General features: G+C 55.3%; 2 protein-coding genes and 1 long non-coding RNA gene across 3 annotated transcripts in view; 2 read left to right on the top strand and 1 right to left on the bottom strand.

The window, feature by feature from the left end:
* The window catches only part of NDUFA13 (NADH:ubiquinone oxidoreductase subunit A13), a 9,407-nt gene extending 231 nt beyond the window's left edge, over nucleotides 1-9,176 (top strand). Inside the window, exons 2-5 of the mRNA XM_040628948.1 lie at nucleotides 6,758-6,836; nucleotides 8,100-8,171; nucleotides 8,769-8,838; nucleotides 8,982-9,176. Of these exons, the coding sequence (XP_040484882.1) occupies nucleotides 6,758-6,836; nucleotides 8,100-8,171; nucleotides 8,769-8,838; nucleotides 8,982-9,101 (341 nt within the window). The 3' untranslated portion in view covers nucleotides 9,102-9,176. The remainder of the gene's footprint in view (nucleotides 1-6,757; nucleotides 6,837-8,099; nucleotides 8,172-8,768; nucleotides 8,839-8,981) is intronic.
* Nucleotides 9,177-9,476: 300 nt separating this feature from the next.
* YJEFN3 (YjeF N-terminal domain containing 3) lies at nucleotides 9,477-17,712 on the top strand. The gene is made up of 6 exons (XM_040628949.1): nucleotides 9,477-9,852; nucleotides 13,158-13,266; nucleotides 15,156-15,266; nucleotides 15,507-15,620; nucleotides 15,701-15,851; nucleotides 17,448-17,712. The coding sequence occupies exons 1-6, from the start codon at nucleotides 9,794-9,796 to the stop codon at nucleotides 17,654-17,656; spliced, it is 753 nt and encodes a 250-aa protein (XP_040484883.1). The 5' UTR covers nucleotides 9,477-9,793; the 3' UTR covers nucleotides 17,657-17,712.
* The window catches only part of LOC121102509, a 3,113-nt gene continuing 2,440 nt past the window's right edge, over nucleotides 17,476-18,148 (bottom strand). The window contains exon 3 of the long non-coding RNA XR_005834574.1: nucleotides 17,476-17,614. This is a non-coding gene — a long non-coding RNA (uncharacterized LOC121102509). The remainder of the gene's footprint in view (nucleotides 17,615-18,148) is intronic.

The following is an 18,148-nucleotide window of genomic DNA, read 5'->3' as shown; positions in this document are numbered from 1 at the left end:
GGGCAGGGAGTTTCGCGGGCCTCAGTTTCCGCTACGGTGTGACGGGAGGCGGAGCACAGGGATTCCCCCATAGCTTCGGTAGTAACGAGGATAACTGCTGGAGTTTGTCGAACGCTTACTAAGCTTTGCTTTTTTCACAGAAGAGTCGGGGAGGTCGGTCCCGTTAATTCTTTCCATTCTACAGTTGGTTAGATAGGTCGATGTAGCCCGTGCCCCGAGCCCTTGGCCACACTTCCGTTTCACAAGTGGGGAAACTAAGGCCCGAGAGAGGCTACTACGTGTCCTCAGGGCCACCAAGTGTAAAACTCGTGCTGAAACTGGAACATTGAGGGAATTTAGAAGATTCCTCTCTGGTAGTCCCTACGTGCGGATGTCCCAGGAATATGTATTCTTAAATTTTTCAAACGTTTTAAGTAACCTTTAAAGTTTTGTTATTGAGCTCAACAAAGGAAAATGTAAAAGAAAAAAAAAGTAGAAGGGGCACATACTTTGCACCTAGGGTTAACAGAGAAATGCAAAATTTTAAACAAGGATAAATAAATTTCCCATAACTCGTCGAACTTTACATTTAATGTTACCCACATGTGCCTCAATTAAATAATACATACACGGGCATGGTAAAAAAGAATTCAGACAGTGGGAAAGTATTAGGTGAAAACTCAAGTTCCCCCCAGCCACTTCTTGGCTTTTTTGTTTCCCAGAACAGCGGTTGGCAAGCTTTTTCTATAAAGGGCCAGATAAATATTTAATGTTTTGGTGACCGGATGGTCTCTGTCCACTGATGCTGCTGCTTTTTTTTTTTTTTTTTTTTTNNNATTTTATTTTTAGGGGGCGCCTGGGTGGCACAGCGGTTAAGCGCCTGCCTTCGGCTCAGGGCGTGATTCCGGCGTTATGGGATCGAGCCCCACATCAGGCTCCTCCGCTATGAGCCTGCATCTTGCTCTCCCACTCCCCCTGCTTGTGTTCCCTCTCTCGCTGGCTGTCTCTATCTCTGTCAAATAAATAAAATCTTAAAAAAAAAAAAAAATTTTATTTTTAGCGGGAGAGAGCACGAGCAGGGGGAGGGGTAGAGAGAGAAGGACAACCAGACTCCCCGTGGTGTGGGGAGGCTGTAATGGGGCTCAATCCCAAGACCCCCAAGATCACAACCTGAGCTGAAGGATGCTTAACCAGCTGAGCCACCCAGGCGCTCCTCTGTATGACTGTTCACAAACCTAAAAGTGTTCTTAGCCCGAGGGCCATTACAGAAACAGGTTACAGGCTAGATTTGGCACCACTTTGGCACTTGACTCATCCCAGAACAGATTGAACAAAAATAATGTGATCTGAATCTCTTCAGTTTCTTTTCTCAAAGTATGACTTAACACGCAGGCCAGTGTACCCCTCAGGTGTGCGGCATGAGGTCTGTTTATACACGAGCACCTCTGTGACCTGTACCCAGACCAGGCTGCAAAAGGGTCCCAGCTCTTGGGCCTCCCTGGGCTCCCCCTAGTCAGCATGTCTGTTTTTTATTTTTATTTTTATTTTATTTTATTTTATTTTATTTTATTTATTTTTTAAAAGATTTTATTTATTTATTCGACAGAGATAGAGAGACAGCCAGTGAGAGAGGGAACACAAACAGGGGGAATGGGAGAGGAAGAAGCAGGCTCATAGCGGAGGAGCCTGATGTGGGGCTCGATCCCATAACGCTGGGATCACGCCCTGAGCCGAAGGCAGGCGCTTAACCGCTGTACCACCCAGGCGCCCCTGTTTTTTATTTTTAAGTCACAAATGTGCCCTTAATCCCGGTCCTCGTCCAGTTCGTGACATGTTAGTGCTTCCCATGTGCCTTCTATACCATTAGCTAGGGTTGGGCCTCGTAGTTGCCCCTACACACCAACTTGCATTGTAGCTTATACAAATCCGCCCCAGTCGTTCCTGGCTGCAGTGGGGTGAGGAAGAGACCCCTTCTGGTATCATGGTCTTTGTTATGTCCGTGCATTCAGTAGTTGCTTGTTGAGTGTGCATGTGGCACTGAGCCCTGTCTGGAAGAGCTCACAGCCTAGCAGAGGAGAAGAACATATCACACCAGAATTTCCCATTTTGGCAGGGCTCCAGCTAACCAGGGCCTGCTTTAGCCAGAGTGGGCTGGAAGGACCTCTCTGAAAGTCCCCTAGGTGGAGGGAACAGCAAGTGCAGTGGCCCCCGCTCTCCATCCTGCACCTCACCCTAATATGTCCTGTGCCCTCCTCCAGCCTTGCGTTTGAGCCATAGTCCTCAGGGGCAGTCTCCCCATTAGTCCTGCCATGCTCTGCTCCTGTAAGGCACACAAGTCTGGCACCCACCCTCCTCTGCCTAGATCACTTACCACTAGCGTCCTAGAACCTGCAAATCTGGCGCAGACCACCTTTAATCCAAACTGTTCCCGAAGTGACTGCTGCCCCCATCTTTTCCACTCTGTTCTCTTCTCTCCACTCCCTCTTGTGCCCAGTGGGTGACTCTTTTCTTTTTTTTCCCTTGTGTCTTTTAACATTTTTTTTTTTTTAATTCGCAGACCGTACCATACAATTCACCTATTTCATGTGTACAGATCACAGATTTTTAGTCTATTCACAGTTGCATAACCATCACCAGGTCTAAATTTATAACACTCCTGGGGCACCTGGGTGGCACAGTCGGTTAGGTGGCTGACTCTTAGTTTCAGCTCAGGTCATGATCTCAGAGTCATGGGATCAAGCCGCATGTGCGGCTCCGCCATCAGCAGGGAGTCTGGTTGGGTTTCTGTCTCCCTCTGCCCCTGCCTCTCCCCCTGTGTGTGTGTGTGTGTGCACGTGCGCTGTCTCTCAAATAAATAAATACATCTAAATAGATAAATAGATAAATTTATAACACTTCCATCACTCCAAAACGAAACCCCAACCTTATGAGCAGTCACTCCCCATCCTCCCTCTCCCAGCCCCTGGCAACCCCCAGTCTACTTTGTGTCTCTATGGATTCGCCAGTTCTGGACATTTCATGTAAATGGGTTCCTATTCTGTGTGGCCTCTGGTGTCTGGCTGCTTTCACTCAGCAGGATGTTTTTATTTTTAATGTGCGTGGTGTAGCATGTGTCAGAGCTTCTTTTTTTTTTTTTTTTTTTTGGTTGAATAATATTCTTGTATGAATGGACCACAGTTTGTGTATCTATTTACCACTTCATGGACATTTGAGTTGTTGCCACCTTTTGGCTGCTTTGAACATTCCTGTGCAAGCTTCTATGTGGATATATGTTTCATTTTTCTTGCGGGGAAATTTCACCTAGGAGTGGCATAGCTAGGTCATATGGTAACTCCACATTTAACATTTTGAGGAACTGCCAGACTGTTTTCCAAATTGGCTGTACTGTTTTACATTTCTACCCGCAGTTAATTTATGGGATTTCCAGTTTCTCCACATCTGGACAACACTAATTATTTTCCTTTTCTTTTTTCTTTTTAAATCCCAGCCATCCCAGTGGCTGCGAGATGATATCTCATCATAGTTCTGATTTGCGTCTCCCTGGTGACTAATGATGTGGAGCATCTTTTCATGTGTTTATCCTTTATACATTTTTTAGTTGGGTTGTTTACCTTTTTTTTTTTATTATTTTTAAATTGTTTTCGAGTGAGAGAGTGTGCAAGCACGGGGCAGGTGGGGGGGAGAATCTTAAGCAGGCTCTACACCCAGCACGGAGCCCAGTGCAGGGCTTGACCCCACAACCCTGAGACCACGACCTCAGCCGAAAGCAAGAGCGGGATGCCCAACCGGCTGAGCCACCCGGGCGCCCCAGGTTCATCTTTTCATTACCGAATTTACAGAGTTCTTTCTACATTTGGGTTACCATTCCCTTATCAGATACGTGATTTTCAGAGACTTTCTTACATTCTGGGGGTTGTCTTTTCAGCTTGTTGATGGCATCATTTGTAGCACAAAGGTTTTTCATTTTGGCGAAGGCCAGTTATGTCCATTTTTTTTTCTTTTGTCACTTGTGCTTCTGGTGTCCTAGCTCAGAAGCCATTGCCCCATCCAAGGTCACACAGACTGACTCATCTGTTTTCGAAGAGTTTTATAGTTTAAGCTCTCAAATTGAGGTCTTTGATCCATTTTCAGTTAATTTTTGTGTATGGGGGAAGGCGAAAGCACACTTTATTCTTTTGCATGTGGCTCTCCACTTATCCAATTTGCTGAAAGACTATTTTTTTCCCATTGAATTGTCTTGGCACCCTTGTCCAAAATCAATTGACCGTAAATGTGAGGGTTTATTTTTGGACTCTCAGCTCTGTTCCGTTGATGTCCATGTCTGTCCTGATGCCATGCTGCACCGTCGTGTACACACAGCTGTGTGTGAAGTTTGAAACTGTGAAGTGCGAGTCCTCCAACTTCGTTGTTTTTCAGAATTGTTTTGGTGGATCTGGGCCCTTGAATTTCCATATGAATTTCACAGTCTGCTCCTCAGTTTCTGTAGGGCTGGTAAAGGGGGAAGATTGGGATTCTGATGGGATTCCGTTGAACTGGTACGTTAGTTTGGGGAGTGCTGTCATCTGAACACTGTTAAGTGCTGGTATTGAGCACAGGTTGTGTTTCCAGTTATTCGGGTCTTCCTTACTCGTGTCCTACACCCACTTCCGGGCATGCCCCTCATCAGCCTCCCCCACCAGACGGGCAGCTCCTGAGGCACAGACCCACGCTGAGGGTCTGGAATCTCAGCCTCGCCACTGTCAGCGAGAAAGAGCTGCACATTTGTAAAGGCCACCTTAGTCTTGGAATTTATCTTACACATGGGCCTACACATGGGTGCCTGGTGTGAAGACAAGGGGTCTCCATGAGGATAGCCCAGGCCTATGCCCTGGGGCTGGATCAAAAGAGGAGGCCCCTGGGCTTCTCTCTAACTATTGAAAAGAAAGAGGGGCGCCTGGGTGGCACAGCAGTTAAGCATCTGCCTTTGGCTCAGGGCGTGATCCCAGCGTCATGGGATCGAGCCCCACATCAGGCTCCTCCGCTATGAGCCTGCTTCTTCCTCTCCCACTCCCCCTGCTTGTGTTCCCTCTCTTGCTGGCTGTCTCTATCTCTGTCGAATAAATAGATAAAATCTTTTAAAAAAAAAGAAAGAGAGAGACAGCTCTTCTAAGATGTTCCTGTCCAGCACAGGTGGTCAGCCATGTGTAAGAGCCCCAGTTGCACTGGAAGCTGGTCCTGGGCATTCGGGCCTCTCGGGAGAGGTTCTCCCTCTGTGCCCAGGAACCAGGGTGCCCTTGCTGTCCTGCCCCCTGTAACGTGGAAGTGTCTTACTCTGAGCTAATGTTTGTTTTGTTTTGCTTTTTATTTTTTATTTTATTTTTTTAAAGATTTTATTTATTTGACACAGAGAGACAGCGAGAGAGGGAACATAAGCAAGGGGAGTGTGAGAGGGAGAAGCAGCCTTCCTGCCGAGCAGGGAGCCCGACGCAGGGCTCGATCCCAGGACCCTGGGATCATGACCTGAGCCGAAGGCAGACGCTTAATGGCTGAGCCACCCAGGCGCCCCTGTTTTGCTTTTTAAAGATTTATTTATTTATTTGAGAGAGAGAGCACGAGCACAGAGTGAGAGGGAGAAGCAGACTCCCCTCTGAGCAGGGAGCCTGATGCCAGGCTCCATCCCAGGACCCTGGGATCATGACCTGAGCCGAAGGCAGATGCTTCACTGACTGAGCCACCCAGGCGCTCCTGAGCTAATGTTTTTAACGGGCTTAACTGAGGGGCTAAAAAATCTAACTAGTTTCTCATGCATCTCTGGGTCCAGCAGAGGTGCCAGGAAAACTGTGTGCCGAACTGAGTTGAAGAAGAGAGACGAGGACAGGGACAGCAGAGGCCCCCTGCAGGCAGCGAGCAGGGCCAGGACTCCCAGAGCCCCTTTGCCCCCCGACAAGTCCTAGGGAGTGGCATCACCCACCGTTTGCTGGTCATTTACCGGGTGTTAACTGGAGCTCGACCTGGCTGAGCTTGTCCGTTTTTCCCGGCAATCACAAGACCCGTTCAGGGAAGAGACCACAGCTCAAAAGATGAGAGGGTGTGTGGTGAGCCAGCCCCAGCCAGGCGGCAGGCAGCTCGGGTCTCCCTGAAGACCGCAGCAAGCCCACAACCTGTCAGTCAGAATTACAGCTCAGGTGCCTGCTGGCGTCAGTAAATATTCATGGCAGTCTCTGTCCCCTGGTGCCCAGGCAGGGGGCTTGACCTGCTGGGCCAGGAGGCAGCACTCCAGGGAGCCCAGAGGTGGCTGGGCAGGCCCTGCAGGGCACTGCCTGCCTCTGGCAGCCCCATCCAGCCCCCTGTGGGCAGCACTCAGAGAAGTGGCCCAGGCAGCCAGGAGCCACCATGGAGCTGGACCCAGCTATAGATACCATCCTTCCCCATGGAAGCACCTGCTACCTGGGAAGCAAACAACCTTCTAGAAGATTGTGGGGCCGGGGCCACCCAACCATAAACAGCAAGACCCTTGGGCTCTCCTGCAGTTCCTGCCCAGAGTGTATCTTCTAGAAACTGTGGCATGGGGGGCAGAGGTGTGGCAGCCGCAGCTGCCTCCCTTGTCAGAGAAAAGCTGAGGCAGCCTGGCGTCCCTGCCTGCAGGGCAGTTGAATGGAAGAAAGAGTGGTCTGCAGTTTTGGAGGAGGGGGTCCAAGGGAAGGGGCCGATAGACATTCTACAGGGGACAGAAAAATAAACTACAAGGGGTGGCCTGTCCCAAGGGCAGGCGCTAAGCTGGTGGCCCCTCTCCCCACAGGCTACAGCATGTTCGCTGTGGGCATTGGGACGTTACTCTTCGGGTATTGGAGCATGATGAAGTGGAACCGTGAGCGCAGGTAGGCCCCAGGCTGCTGAGGGCGGGAGTGCATCTGGTGTCCACTGGGGCCCTTTGTCAGCCCCTCAAGACCCAAGAAGTATGGACCTGGACTGAGTCCATTGCTGAACTATCCACTCGAGAAGCTTTCGACTCATAAGCGAGGAGCTCTTCACCGGGTGTCCCTTGGCCTCCGCTGCTAGGGACCCGAGGGTCTGGGTTAGGACAGCCTATCAAGTGGAGGTGGAGGTGGAGGGGTAGGCCCAGGGCTGCTTTCTTAGTGGTTCTTTGTCAGTGGTAACCAGGCAGTGAGGACAATAAAGGCTTAGAAACAGGCCATGCAAGACAATGGTCGTGGCAGCCACGTGGGGCCTGAGGCACCAAGGTGGACGGTGGCCTCCATTCAGACTCTGGCTGCCTCTAAGCTGGCCCGATGCCCTGACTGGTGACCCCTTCTCATTGACCCCTTACTGGCTGAGCCCGCCTGCCCTGCCCCACCCTGTGTTATGTGTCCTTAGCTCCCCCTTTGAGCTCACTTGCCCCCCACAAGTCTGGGAATCCCGGACAGTAGTGCTGGAGAAGGCCAGCACGTGTCAGGTGCTCGACGTTGCGGGCACTCAGACGAGGTTCGCCTTCCCAGGACCACCGGCAGAGGCACGGATGCAGTAGTGACAACAGTGTGGCTGTGGTGGGGGCAGCGGCTTGGAGTGGGGCTGCTACTGTGGGTCTGGAGGGAAGGGAGGGAGGGAGGCTGAAGCTCATCCAGACCCTTCCCTGTGTGGCTGTGAGATTCCTAGTGATGAGGGGACAGCCAGGGACCACTTGCTGGGCCACATCACTGGGTGCCACTCCCCCAGCATAGATGGGGCTGGTGGCTCAAAGACACAGAACTGCCTGCCCTGGGCTCACACCCCAGGGTTTGAAATGAAGAGGATATGGTTTTGTAAGGCCCAGAGCCCTGTGATGAAGGTCCCATCCCCCGTCCCCGGTTCCCCACAATCATCAGGCCAGGGCTATTTTTAGGATTAAGAAATAAAGTTTTTAACTGAAAAGAAAGTGTGAAGCCAGCAGTCTTGTGGATCAGTGCCTGTGCCAGCTGTGTGCCTGCTCCCCCTCCCCCACCCTTCTCATCTTCGGGCAGGTAGAGCTTACTGCCCAAGCCCTGCCCCACTCACTTGCCTCTCCCCCAACCCCCTTCCCCTCGTTGTCACCCTGTGGGTCTGAGGCCATGTCATCTACCTCCAGCTCCAGCCTGATCTAATTTGTTGGTTTTGGGGTTTCACAGGCGCTTGCAGATTGAGGACCTTGAGGCCCGCATCGCGCTGATGCCGCTGTTGCAGGCAGAGAAGGACCGGAGGTGGGGCCGCTGGGACTGGGGTAGAAAGGTCACAGGCCTGAGTGTCCCATCCTGCAGTGCAGGACCTGGCCAGAATGCATGTGGGGACTGATGGCTGTGTCCTCGCATTCATGGGGTTGCCGTCACCCTTGGAGAGGGCCCCAAACTTGACTTGAAGTGGAGACCTAAGGGACAGGATGGGAAGGCTCCCTGGAGGAGGAAACATGGAGGCTGCAGCAGGAGGGCCCGAAAAGTTTGTAGGGTGGGGGTGCCTGGATGGCTCAGTTGGTTGGGCGACTGCCTTCGGCTCAGGTCATGATTCTGGAGTCCCAGGATTGATCCTGCATCGGGCTTCCTGCTCAGCGGGGAGTCTGCTTCTCCCTCTGACCCTCCCCTCTCTCATGCTCTCTCTCTCATTCTCTCTCTCTGTCAAATAAATAAATCTTTTTTTAAAAAAAGTTTTTGGGGGGAGGAAGAGAGAAGAAGGTTCAGCATGTGCAGGGCTGGAAGTGGCAGGACGTGATGGGGAGTGGAAAAGGGAGGGGTCTGGCAGGTCTGTTAGGCAGGGGTCCCTTGAGGTGCTCAGGTTGTCCCCCACCTCCCGTTTCATCCCCACAGGGTCCTGCAGATGCTTCGAGAGAACCTGGAGGAGGAGGCCATCATCATGAAGGATGTGCCTGACTGGAAGGTGGGTCCTGGGCGGGGAGGGCGGGGGGCCAGGCATGAGGAGGGGAAGGCAGCAGCTTTTGATCTGGCCTAGTGGGGTCCCAGTAGGCAGTGTGGGCCTGATGGGGTAGCTGCATCCCCACTTATATCCTGCTGTCTCCACAGGTGGGTGAGTCTGTGTTCCACACAACACGCTGGGTGACTCCCATGATGGGCGAGCTCTATGGGCTGCGCACGAATGAGGAGATTCTCAGCGCCACCTACGGCTACCTGTGGTACGCGTAGGGGCCTGCACCCCTCGGACCACTTGGACCCCTGCACCCTCCCCACTGGGGAAGAATAAACGCTCTGGAGACCTGCCTGCCTGTGTCCCCACGACTGAGCGACTGGCGAGTGGGGCACCACTGGGTTACACATGGCCTGGGGACGTAGAGTCTAGACCTGGGGACTCTGCAGAAGACGCCAGGTGGGGTGGCCTCAGAACCTACCTGGAGACTGCCCCTGGATCCATCAGCCTTGGCTCACAAATACGCCTGGATTTTCCTACCTCTGTCGAACCCTTCTTGTCAGCAGCACCCCCCCACACCCCCACCTGGGTCGAGGCTGGGGTTACCCCCCCAACCCCACAGCCTGGGCACATCAGTGAGTGGGGGACCTAAAGAGCAGAGCATGGGATGGAGGGGCACCAGAGGCGGGTCCCTTGGCTCCCAGGCCAGGACCCCATTATGGGGGTCGCTAACTGTCCATAGCTACCTGTCCAGGCTTCGTTTCCCTCCATTCCCAAGGCAGCTCCACTCCTGGCACGAAAGGGTTAAGTCGGCCTGCCCCCGCCAGCCAATGGCCGCGCGCAGCGCCTTCGCGGCGCCGCCTGATTGGCGAATGCACAGGGTGGGAGGGGAGGAGGCCCCCGTGCCCTGGGATGCTCTTAAAAGGCTGTGGCTTGGCAGCCGGGCTACGCGCACCCGCTCACCTCGGCCATGAGCAGCGCGGCCCGCCCGGACCCCGCGGAGGCTCCCGAGGAGCGGCGGTTTCTCAGGTCAGCCAGGGATGGAGATGCCAAAGACGGTGGCAGGGATGCAGCCCGGAGCGGGGCGCATCATGGGCAGGGGATGGCTGGGAGGGGGTCTCATGGCCAGGATGGATCAGGGGCAGGGGCATGGCCAGGATGGGGCCTGGGGGGTTCCGAGGCCCACCCCTCATTTTGCTGAAGAGACGAAGCCTGCAGCCTGCTGCTGCCAACGCCTCCTAAGCTGCGTTGCCAGGGAAACTGCATCTGCCTCAGGCTCACCCCTGAGCGAATCATTCAGCTGCACTGCTAGTAGCTCTCCCATCACCCCTCAACCCAATCCAGGCCCACCTCCCCTTTCATCTGTCCTAGGGACCCTGGAGCTCACCCTTCGTTCCCCATTTGGGAAGAGCTGAGCTCTTAGCTCCTCAAACGTTCACACCCCTCTTGGTGGCCCACCTGCTACTGTCTCCTTGACCAGAGAAGGAAACTGAGGCCTGGGGACGGAAGCCACTGCCTAGCCAAGGCTAGGGCGATTTTTGAACACATGGGCCACTGACCAGTAGTTTGGATTTGGGGTCTGGAGCTGGCAACTCTGGCTGTGTCTCCCACCTCATCCTGAGTTATCTTGTGTCCTCTAAGCCCTTGTGACCTGGGACCCCAAGCAGGGTTGTGAACCTCAGTGTAAACCAGATTTATCTGACATCCCCTTGTCTGTCATCCTCTGCCCACTATCCACTCAGGCCCTCAGGGCAGATACTGTCCAGTGACTGGCTGATGTCCAGATTGAGCCTGTAGACCCAGCACATCGTAGACATAAGGAAGCTGGAGCTGTGATTTCACCTGGGATGGGGGATGCTGGGACCAGTTGTGCGGGGTCTCAAATGCCAACTGAGGAGTGATGGGGCACTGTGGGGTGGGTAGGAGTGGAACGCGGAGAGCAAGGAGAGAGGAGACAATGAGGTTAGAAACATAATGGGCGTGTAGGTGTGGTGAGGAATTTGAATATTCTCTGAATATTGGGGAGCCATAAGCAGGTATGAGACAAGTGGCGATGTGATCTGGTGTTCAAGTTTTTAAAGCCTCCTTGGCTCTTATGTTGAGGAATTTGGGGGCCATGAGACTGTAGGCAGCCAGGTGAGCAATGATGGTGGGCTGGTGGGCAGAGGCCTGAAGGTGGAGAAGCAGGTGGAGCCAAGAGGGCAGGGAGGGTCTGGCATGGGCAACCTGGCCCCAGTTCCTTTGAAAGCAGGTCACCTCAGCATTTGTGCTCTCGGGGAAATCCTGCCCCTCGCAGTTCCTCTCATCTGGGGACTGACATTGGGAGAAGCAAGAGGCACCTCATAGCTGAGCCCCCCCGCCCGCCCAGTCCCACAGTGGCCCTGCCCCCTCCCACTCCCCCACCGGCCCTAATTCCCATCACACCCCACCGAGAGCTGCCAGCATCCCCACCCCCAGGCTCCTAGCCTGGACCATCCTCCCCATTATCACTCTAATGACCAGTTAGGCAGGAAGATGATGTTCCAAGTGGTGGCCGGAGGCCAAAACTTTGGGACAGAGGAAGAAGAGGAATGGGTAGTCCTCCCACCCTTCTCATCCTCCCCTCCCCCTCCTGTGGGGGCAGCAGCCAGAGCTGTCACAGATGAAGGTGGAGGAATGAGTCACGTTTCCAAACACACCTTCTCCAATGTTCTTTACCAGGACCTGGGCCAGCCTGCCCTGGGATTGCTCTTCATCTGCCCCACTGTCCTTCAACCTTATCTGAAGTCAGCTGGGGTTGAATCTGGCTCTGGTTGCTGGGGTGACTCAGGGCATGTGTCCTCCCTGCCCTAAGCCTCCATCTCCCCCATGTGTGTGGGCCCCCAAAGTGTCTTTCTGACCCCGTTTCTCAGTTTGCCTGGCTTGGCTCCAGCCACACTGGCCTCACTTCTGTCCCTTCAAATCTGCCAGGCTCATTCCCACTACAGGGTCTTGGCCCTCACTGTTCTTCCATGTGGATTACCTCTCATAGTGCTCCAGGCCAGCTCCTCCAGGAAGCCCTCCCTGATCCCCCCTCCCACAGCAGTCTTCCTTCCTTACCTATGCCCCTCCTGCGGCCCGGCCTGATCATGCTGCAAAATTGGCCGGAAGGTTGTGGTCTCCTGCTCACAGAATTGAAGGAACCTAAAGATTCATCCCAAGAAACCTGTTATCTGTAGGTCTGCCTCTGCTTCTTTGCTCGCATCCTGTATGGCTCTGGAGATAGACACCAATGGTAGAAGTCTGTTTACTCACTTGCTTCCTGCATGACCCTGGGCAAGCCACTTGGCTTCTCTGAGTGGTTGAATGTTCTTCTGGGCCTACTGCTACCACTATACTTGCTAGGGTCTCCCGAGCTGGGGGTAGGTGCCCTTCCCCAGCAGGAAAGAGTCCTGCTAGGGGAAGCTGGCATTGGTCATAAACCCTGCCCAGCTGCCCCAACCCCTGATTCTGGAGTGAGGACCACTTCCAATCTTCAATGCCAGCTGTCCTTCTCTGCAGCCACTAAGCACATGCCCGCTAGAAGTCCCCTAAGCCAGAGCTAGCTTGGTCCCTGCTCTTAGAAGCGTCCAACACTTGATTGTCATTATCTTAAAATTCTTAATTGTTAAGTAATGCAGCCCATGTTTGCATTTTGAAATGGGCCTTGGAATTGATCTAGCCGACCCCGCCTTTACTTTTGCAAAAGAGGAAGCAAAACTTAGATGTGACAGATCCCAGTCACTCAGTGAGTTGATGGCAGACCTCCACATCACATGAGTAAGCCCCATCTCTCTGGCCACGATTATTGAAGGGTCACCGATAGGTCTGAGAGCTGTGGGCTCCACATCCACCTCCCTAAACGAGCCACCAAACTGCTCTGCAGCCTTCAAAATCCACCTCGCTCAGGCGCCTCATCCCCCAGCCCCGTCTGCCCCCTCCAGTATTCTGCAGCTTGCTCAGGGTTTTCCACTGCATGAAATTCGCCCACCACCCTCATCAGTCGTTCACGCCGCATTCCTCGTTCCGGGTTCTTTCCGCGGTGGGGGTGGGCGCATCTGGGCGAGGCTCGTCTCCCACGCTTGGGGGCAATGAAACCAACATGCGCCACCACGAGTTCCTCGACCGCCAGAGGGCGCCCGTGCTTTGGGCTTCCGCTTAAACCTTCCGCCGCTCCGTTCAATCGCATGCACGTCTAACGGGGAAACTGAGGTTGGGGGTGGCGCTAGGGCCTGGCTGGGAACATTGGTGGAACGTTACTGGTTCCATCTAAGCCTCTCTCTCTAAGTCTTTCTCTCTCTGTGTCTTTGAGCGTCTCTCCCCACTCTGTCCCCCAGCACTGCGGAGGCGGCCGCCCTGGAGCGGGAGTTGCTGGAGGATTATCGCTTTGGGCGGCAGCAGCTGGTGGAGTTGTGTGGCCATGCTAGTGCTGTGGCTGTGACCAAGGTATCTGATCCCTGATCCTTGAGCTTGACCCCATCCAGATGGCCAGCCCACCAGAGCCGAGTCCTAAGCTGCATGACCCAGGTGGCCAGAATGGTCCACGACTTGAGAAGCCCCATTTTGTGTGCGGCTACTCCAGCCCATCACTCAGATGGGGAAACTGAGGCCTAGAGAGGCTCATCACTGGTCTAGACCAGGCAGGGACCCAAGACCCCACGTGTCAGTGAGGGTCAGGGCAGAGATCGGGGTCCCCAGAGATTTGCAGGCTGGGAAGCAGAGACAGGCTGCTGTGGGATGCTCCTGGGGCCCTTTGTGAGCACCCGTCTCTGCCATCTCCTGCATCCCAGTAAGGGAGACATCGGTTCCTGCAGGCTGAGGACCTCCAAATAACCCCACACTGCAGATGGGGAAACTGAGGCCCAGAGGCAGGGAGTGGCCTGCGAAGGGTAGGTCCCAGGGGGTAAGTAAGCAGAGCTGTGTCTGGATCCGGGGCAAAGCCCCAGCTTCGAGGTGCCTCCAAGGGACAAGAGAGTAATAAGCAATGACGATGCTGCCTCCCAGTTCTTTTGGCCACGGTGTCCAACCGTGGGCCTGTTTCCTCCTCCAAAGCAAGCGTAATAAACTGACACCAGTTAATAAACAAAAATGCCTTAGAGAAGTGCCTGATGGTGTCAGGGCTCCAGCACGTAACCTTTCTCTTCCTCCGTCTTCCTCTTCTTGCCCCCACTGCAGACTTCTTTCAAACACAATTTCTTTCTTTATGTAGGCTCAGTATTTTTTTTAAACGTTCCTATTTCCAAATGAAACATATCCTGAGTGAAGCTCCCGCAGGAGAAGGAAATGATGACAAGTAAAGCCCCAAAAGTAAACCCAGCGTAGTAAACTCTTGCCTGGCCCTTGCTGACCAAACATTGTTTGGTTTTGCCCTGAAAGCCCCAAGTCTGTCTAGAAGGCCCTCAGTCCCAGCCAGCCCAGACAGCATTACCCTCCCTTGGTCTCCGGTCTCGGGCTCTGGGCCCGGCATGGTGGGGTCGCAGGCACCCTCAAGGTGGGGCAGGACCTCGCTGAGACCTTGGGGAAGAGACAAAGGAATACCTAGCTCTCTGTGCAGTTGGAGGTTAGGGTACAGCCAGGCCCCCTGGGGCCCCTGGTCTCAGAGAGGCCCTGTGAGCCTGTCAGTGCCATTGTCATTCCCAGTTGATAGAGGCCAAGGGAGGTTGGGAGAGGAGAGGGGGCTGAGGCCATGCAGAGAGTCAGGGCAGGGCCGAGACTGGAACACCTGTGTTCTGAACTCCTATGTTACAGAGACTGATGCATAAGCCCAGAGAGTCTGGGAGATAGAGACAGAGACAAAGAGAGACACAGAGATGCAGGCACAGAAAGACTGCAGAGAGACAGATGGGGACAGACATACAGAGAGAGTTAGAGATACAGAGAAAGAGAGATAGGTGATGGAAGAGGCAGATGGAGACAGACAGGGCAACTTGGTTGGAAAAGTACCCCCCCACACCCCACCCCCAGCTTTGGGGCCTCTGGGAGGGGCTGAGGCCTGGCAACGCCGGCGGGGGAGGGGCAGCCACTGCGGTGGAAAAAGGTGGAAGAATGTCTGCAACTCCGGCCGAGAATAAACAAACCACACTCGGCGCTGGGTGGTGGCAGAAGGCACGTTTTCCTCCTCTAGCTTGGCAGAGCCTGAAGCAGGGACTCTGCATCTCCGAGGAGGAACCCGAGGCCCCCAGAGGCCATGCTCTTTGCCCAGAATGCCTCTCCTCCTGTTCTATTGCCTCTAGGCCCATGCCCATCCCTCCTGCTACTCTAGGCCTCAGTTTCCCCACCTGAACAAGGAGGAATTCCAGACATCATGCCTTTGCCTTTGCTGTGCTCCCTGCCAGGTATTCCCCTTGCCTACTCTCTCCCGGAAGCAGAGGACAGTGCTGGTCGTGTGTGGCCCAGAGCAGAACGGGGCAGTGGGGCTGGTCTGTGCCCGGCACCTCCGCATGTTTGTGAGTAGCAAGGACCCCCTCGGACTCTTAGGGTCACCCCCTCGACTCTGTCCCTGCAGAAATTGCTCCCTCCTCTTGATAGTGTCCCAGGGGGACGTTGAGGCTGGAAAGGTTACAGAACAAGCCCAGTGCTTGCCGCAGGCAGGGTCTGCTGCCTGGTATCCAGGTCTGGGGGCCCAGGCCCAGCAGGAAGCCTGCAAGGGCCCCAGTGCTGACTCCTTTCTATGCCCCCCCCCCCAGGAGTACGAACCGACCATCTTCTACCCTACACGCTCCCTGGATCTGCTGCACCGGGACCTGACTACCCAGTGTGAGAAGATGGACATCCCCTTCCTGTCCTACTTGCCCACGGAGGTCAGCGCTTGGTGGCAAGTGAGGGGGGAAGTGGGGGACGGTGCCCAAAGGCCGCCCCCTGACCTTGCCTTCTCTCTCAGGTTCAGCTCATCAACGATGCCTACGGGCTGGTGGTGGACGCTGTGCTGGGCCCTGGCGTGCAGCCGGGAGAGATCGGGGGCCCCTGCACGCGGGCGCTGGCCACACTCAAGCTGCTGTCCATCCCCCTTGTGAGCCTGGACATTCCCTCAGGCATGCCAGGCGGGGGGGGGGCATGTTGGGGGCTTGGGTGGGGGCCCTCTGTACCCCAGCTTCTGGTGGCCCTAGCTTGCCTCTGAGCCTCAGTTTCCCTATCATGGATGGCTCATGCACTCTGGGTGAGGGAGGAGGGGCAGAAGGGATAGGGAAGACCGAGGCTGCTCAGATAGGGAAGACCGAGGCTGCTGCCCAGGTGATCCCATGTCCCCCCCACCCCCACCCCAAGCCGAACATGCCCGCTGCCCACCCTGGCCCAGTTGCCTGGGCAGACGTGAGCTCACTCGGCAAAAGCCTCACCCGTCCTGGCCGCCGCCCCACGCCTGTTGGAGCCATTAGGCGACGGGCAGACGGAACAAACAGCTGCTGGCCAGCCGGACCCTCCACGGGGGTGGCCACACTCAGGGGGATGTCCCCCAGCTTGCAAGACCTCAGGGCCATCCCAGCAGGGTGCCACAGAGCAGGGGGTTAGCTATGAAGAGATGGGCTGTCTGGTCCGAGGGTGGACACTAGGGTCACAGAAGGAAGGATTAAAGTCAGAGGGAGGAGGCTTTTTTTTTTTTTTAAGATTTATTTATTTGACAGAGATAGAGACAGCCAGCGAGAGAGGGAACACAAGCAGGGGGAGTGGGAGAGGAAGAAGCAGGCTCATAGCGGAAGAGCCTGATGTGGGGCTCGATCCCATAACGCCAGGATCACGCCCTGAGCCGAAGGCAGACGCTTAACGACTGCGCCACCCAGGCGCCCCCAGAGGGAGGAGGCTTTTAGTTAGTGGCTCCAGACTCTGGTCAGAGGCACGGGAGAAGGCAAGACCCCCTAATCTGAAGGTAGAGGCTCATTTGAGAGGTGGTAGAGGCTAGGGCACCGTGAGGGAGGGGTGGGGTCCTGTCAAGTCAAAAGGCCAGATCGAGTCTGAGGGCAAAGACAGACATGTCAGGTCAGAGGGAAGAGTCTCTAGTCAGAAGGTTGATGAACACTCAGGTTGGGTAAGGATGATGAAAACTCAGGCCACGTTCTGTCAGAGGCAAGGACCGGGAGTAAGGAGACAGATCTTATGGCGGACACCTGCCTGAGGATGGAGGCAAGTCATCCTCTGAGGATGGAGAGGGGGGATCTGGTCAGAGGGGGAAGGCTGGCTAGGAAGCCTGGGTGGAAAGAGGCTCGAATCTAAGTGCGGAAGCTCAAGACTGACAGGGAGGGAGGAATGGGGACAGATGCTGGGTCAGAAGGCAGAGGCATGGTCTGACTGGGAAAGGGCAGGAAGTGGAAATGATGTAGTCTGAAGGCAGAGGCTGAGTCAAATGGAGGAGAAAAATTAGTAGCATGATGGGAGCAGGGACAGAAAAGTATGCGTGCAGACGCTCTGGTCAGAGGAAGAGGGAAACATCTCCAAGTTAGGGGAGACGCTGGTCTGAGGGCAGAGGCCCAGTTCTGTGGGAAGGCAGGTCTGACCAAGACTCACGTGTCAGAGAGCAGAGGCTGGGTCTGATGGGGAAGGGGAAGTGGGTGGTGAGGAGGCAAAACTCTCTCTTCTGAAGGCAAGCACCCCTCCCAGCTCCCGATTCCCTCCCCCTCCCGCCCCTCCTCCCTCAGGCTGGGACGCGGAGACCGGCGGCGGCGACACCGAGGATGGGCTCCGCCCCGACGTGCTGGTATCGCTCGCCGCGCCCAAGCGCTGCGCCGGCCGCTTCTCCGGCCGCCACCACTTCGTGGCCGGCAGGTTCGTGCCCGACGACGTGCGCCGAAAGTTCGCTCTCCGCCTGCCGGGATACACGGGCACCGACTGCGTCGCGGCGCTGTGACCGCCACCCGCGTCCTGGCGGCTTGGACCCGCGCCAATAAACAGACGTCCCACCACCACCTCGCCTCCTCCTTCTCTGTGCGCCGGGTTCGCCGCCCGGGTGGGCAAACTCGGGAAGGGATTTGCCACCGTGCCCCAGAGCCCAGGCTGGAGGGATGGAGGGTAGTCATCGAGTGGGACTTCCCGCTGGCCGAGAAAACTAGCGCCAGAAGAATAGAGGGTAGATTCAGGGTGGGACTTCCAGCCTGCTCGGGGTGGCCTAACGCCAATAGGATTGGAGTTAGACCCGATGGAGGATTTCTCGCCGCCTCAAGGGCTGCCTGAAGCGTGTTTGGGCAGCTTCAGGCTCGAGTCCAAGAGAGGCACGTCCCACAGGCAGTTTGGGACCCAAGGTGGAGCATGGAGAGTGGGTTGAGGGAGGGACTTCCAGCTGGCAACGGGGGGAGGGGTTGTGCGGGGGGGGGGGGGGGGGCGCGCGGGGGGGGGGGCACAG

Source organism: Ursus maritimus, unplaced genomic scaffold (genome assembly GCF_017311325.1).
Source record: "Ursus maritimus isolate PB19 unplaced genomic scaffold, ASM1731132v1 scaffold_14, whole genome shotgun sequence".
NCBI classification, from domain to species: domain Eukaryota; kingdom Metazoa; phylum Chordata; class Mammalia; order Carnivora; family Ursidae; genus Ursus; species Ursus maritimus.
Note: the sequence above shows the minus strand (reverse complement) of the source record. Positions and strands in the feature narration are given on the sequence as shown.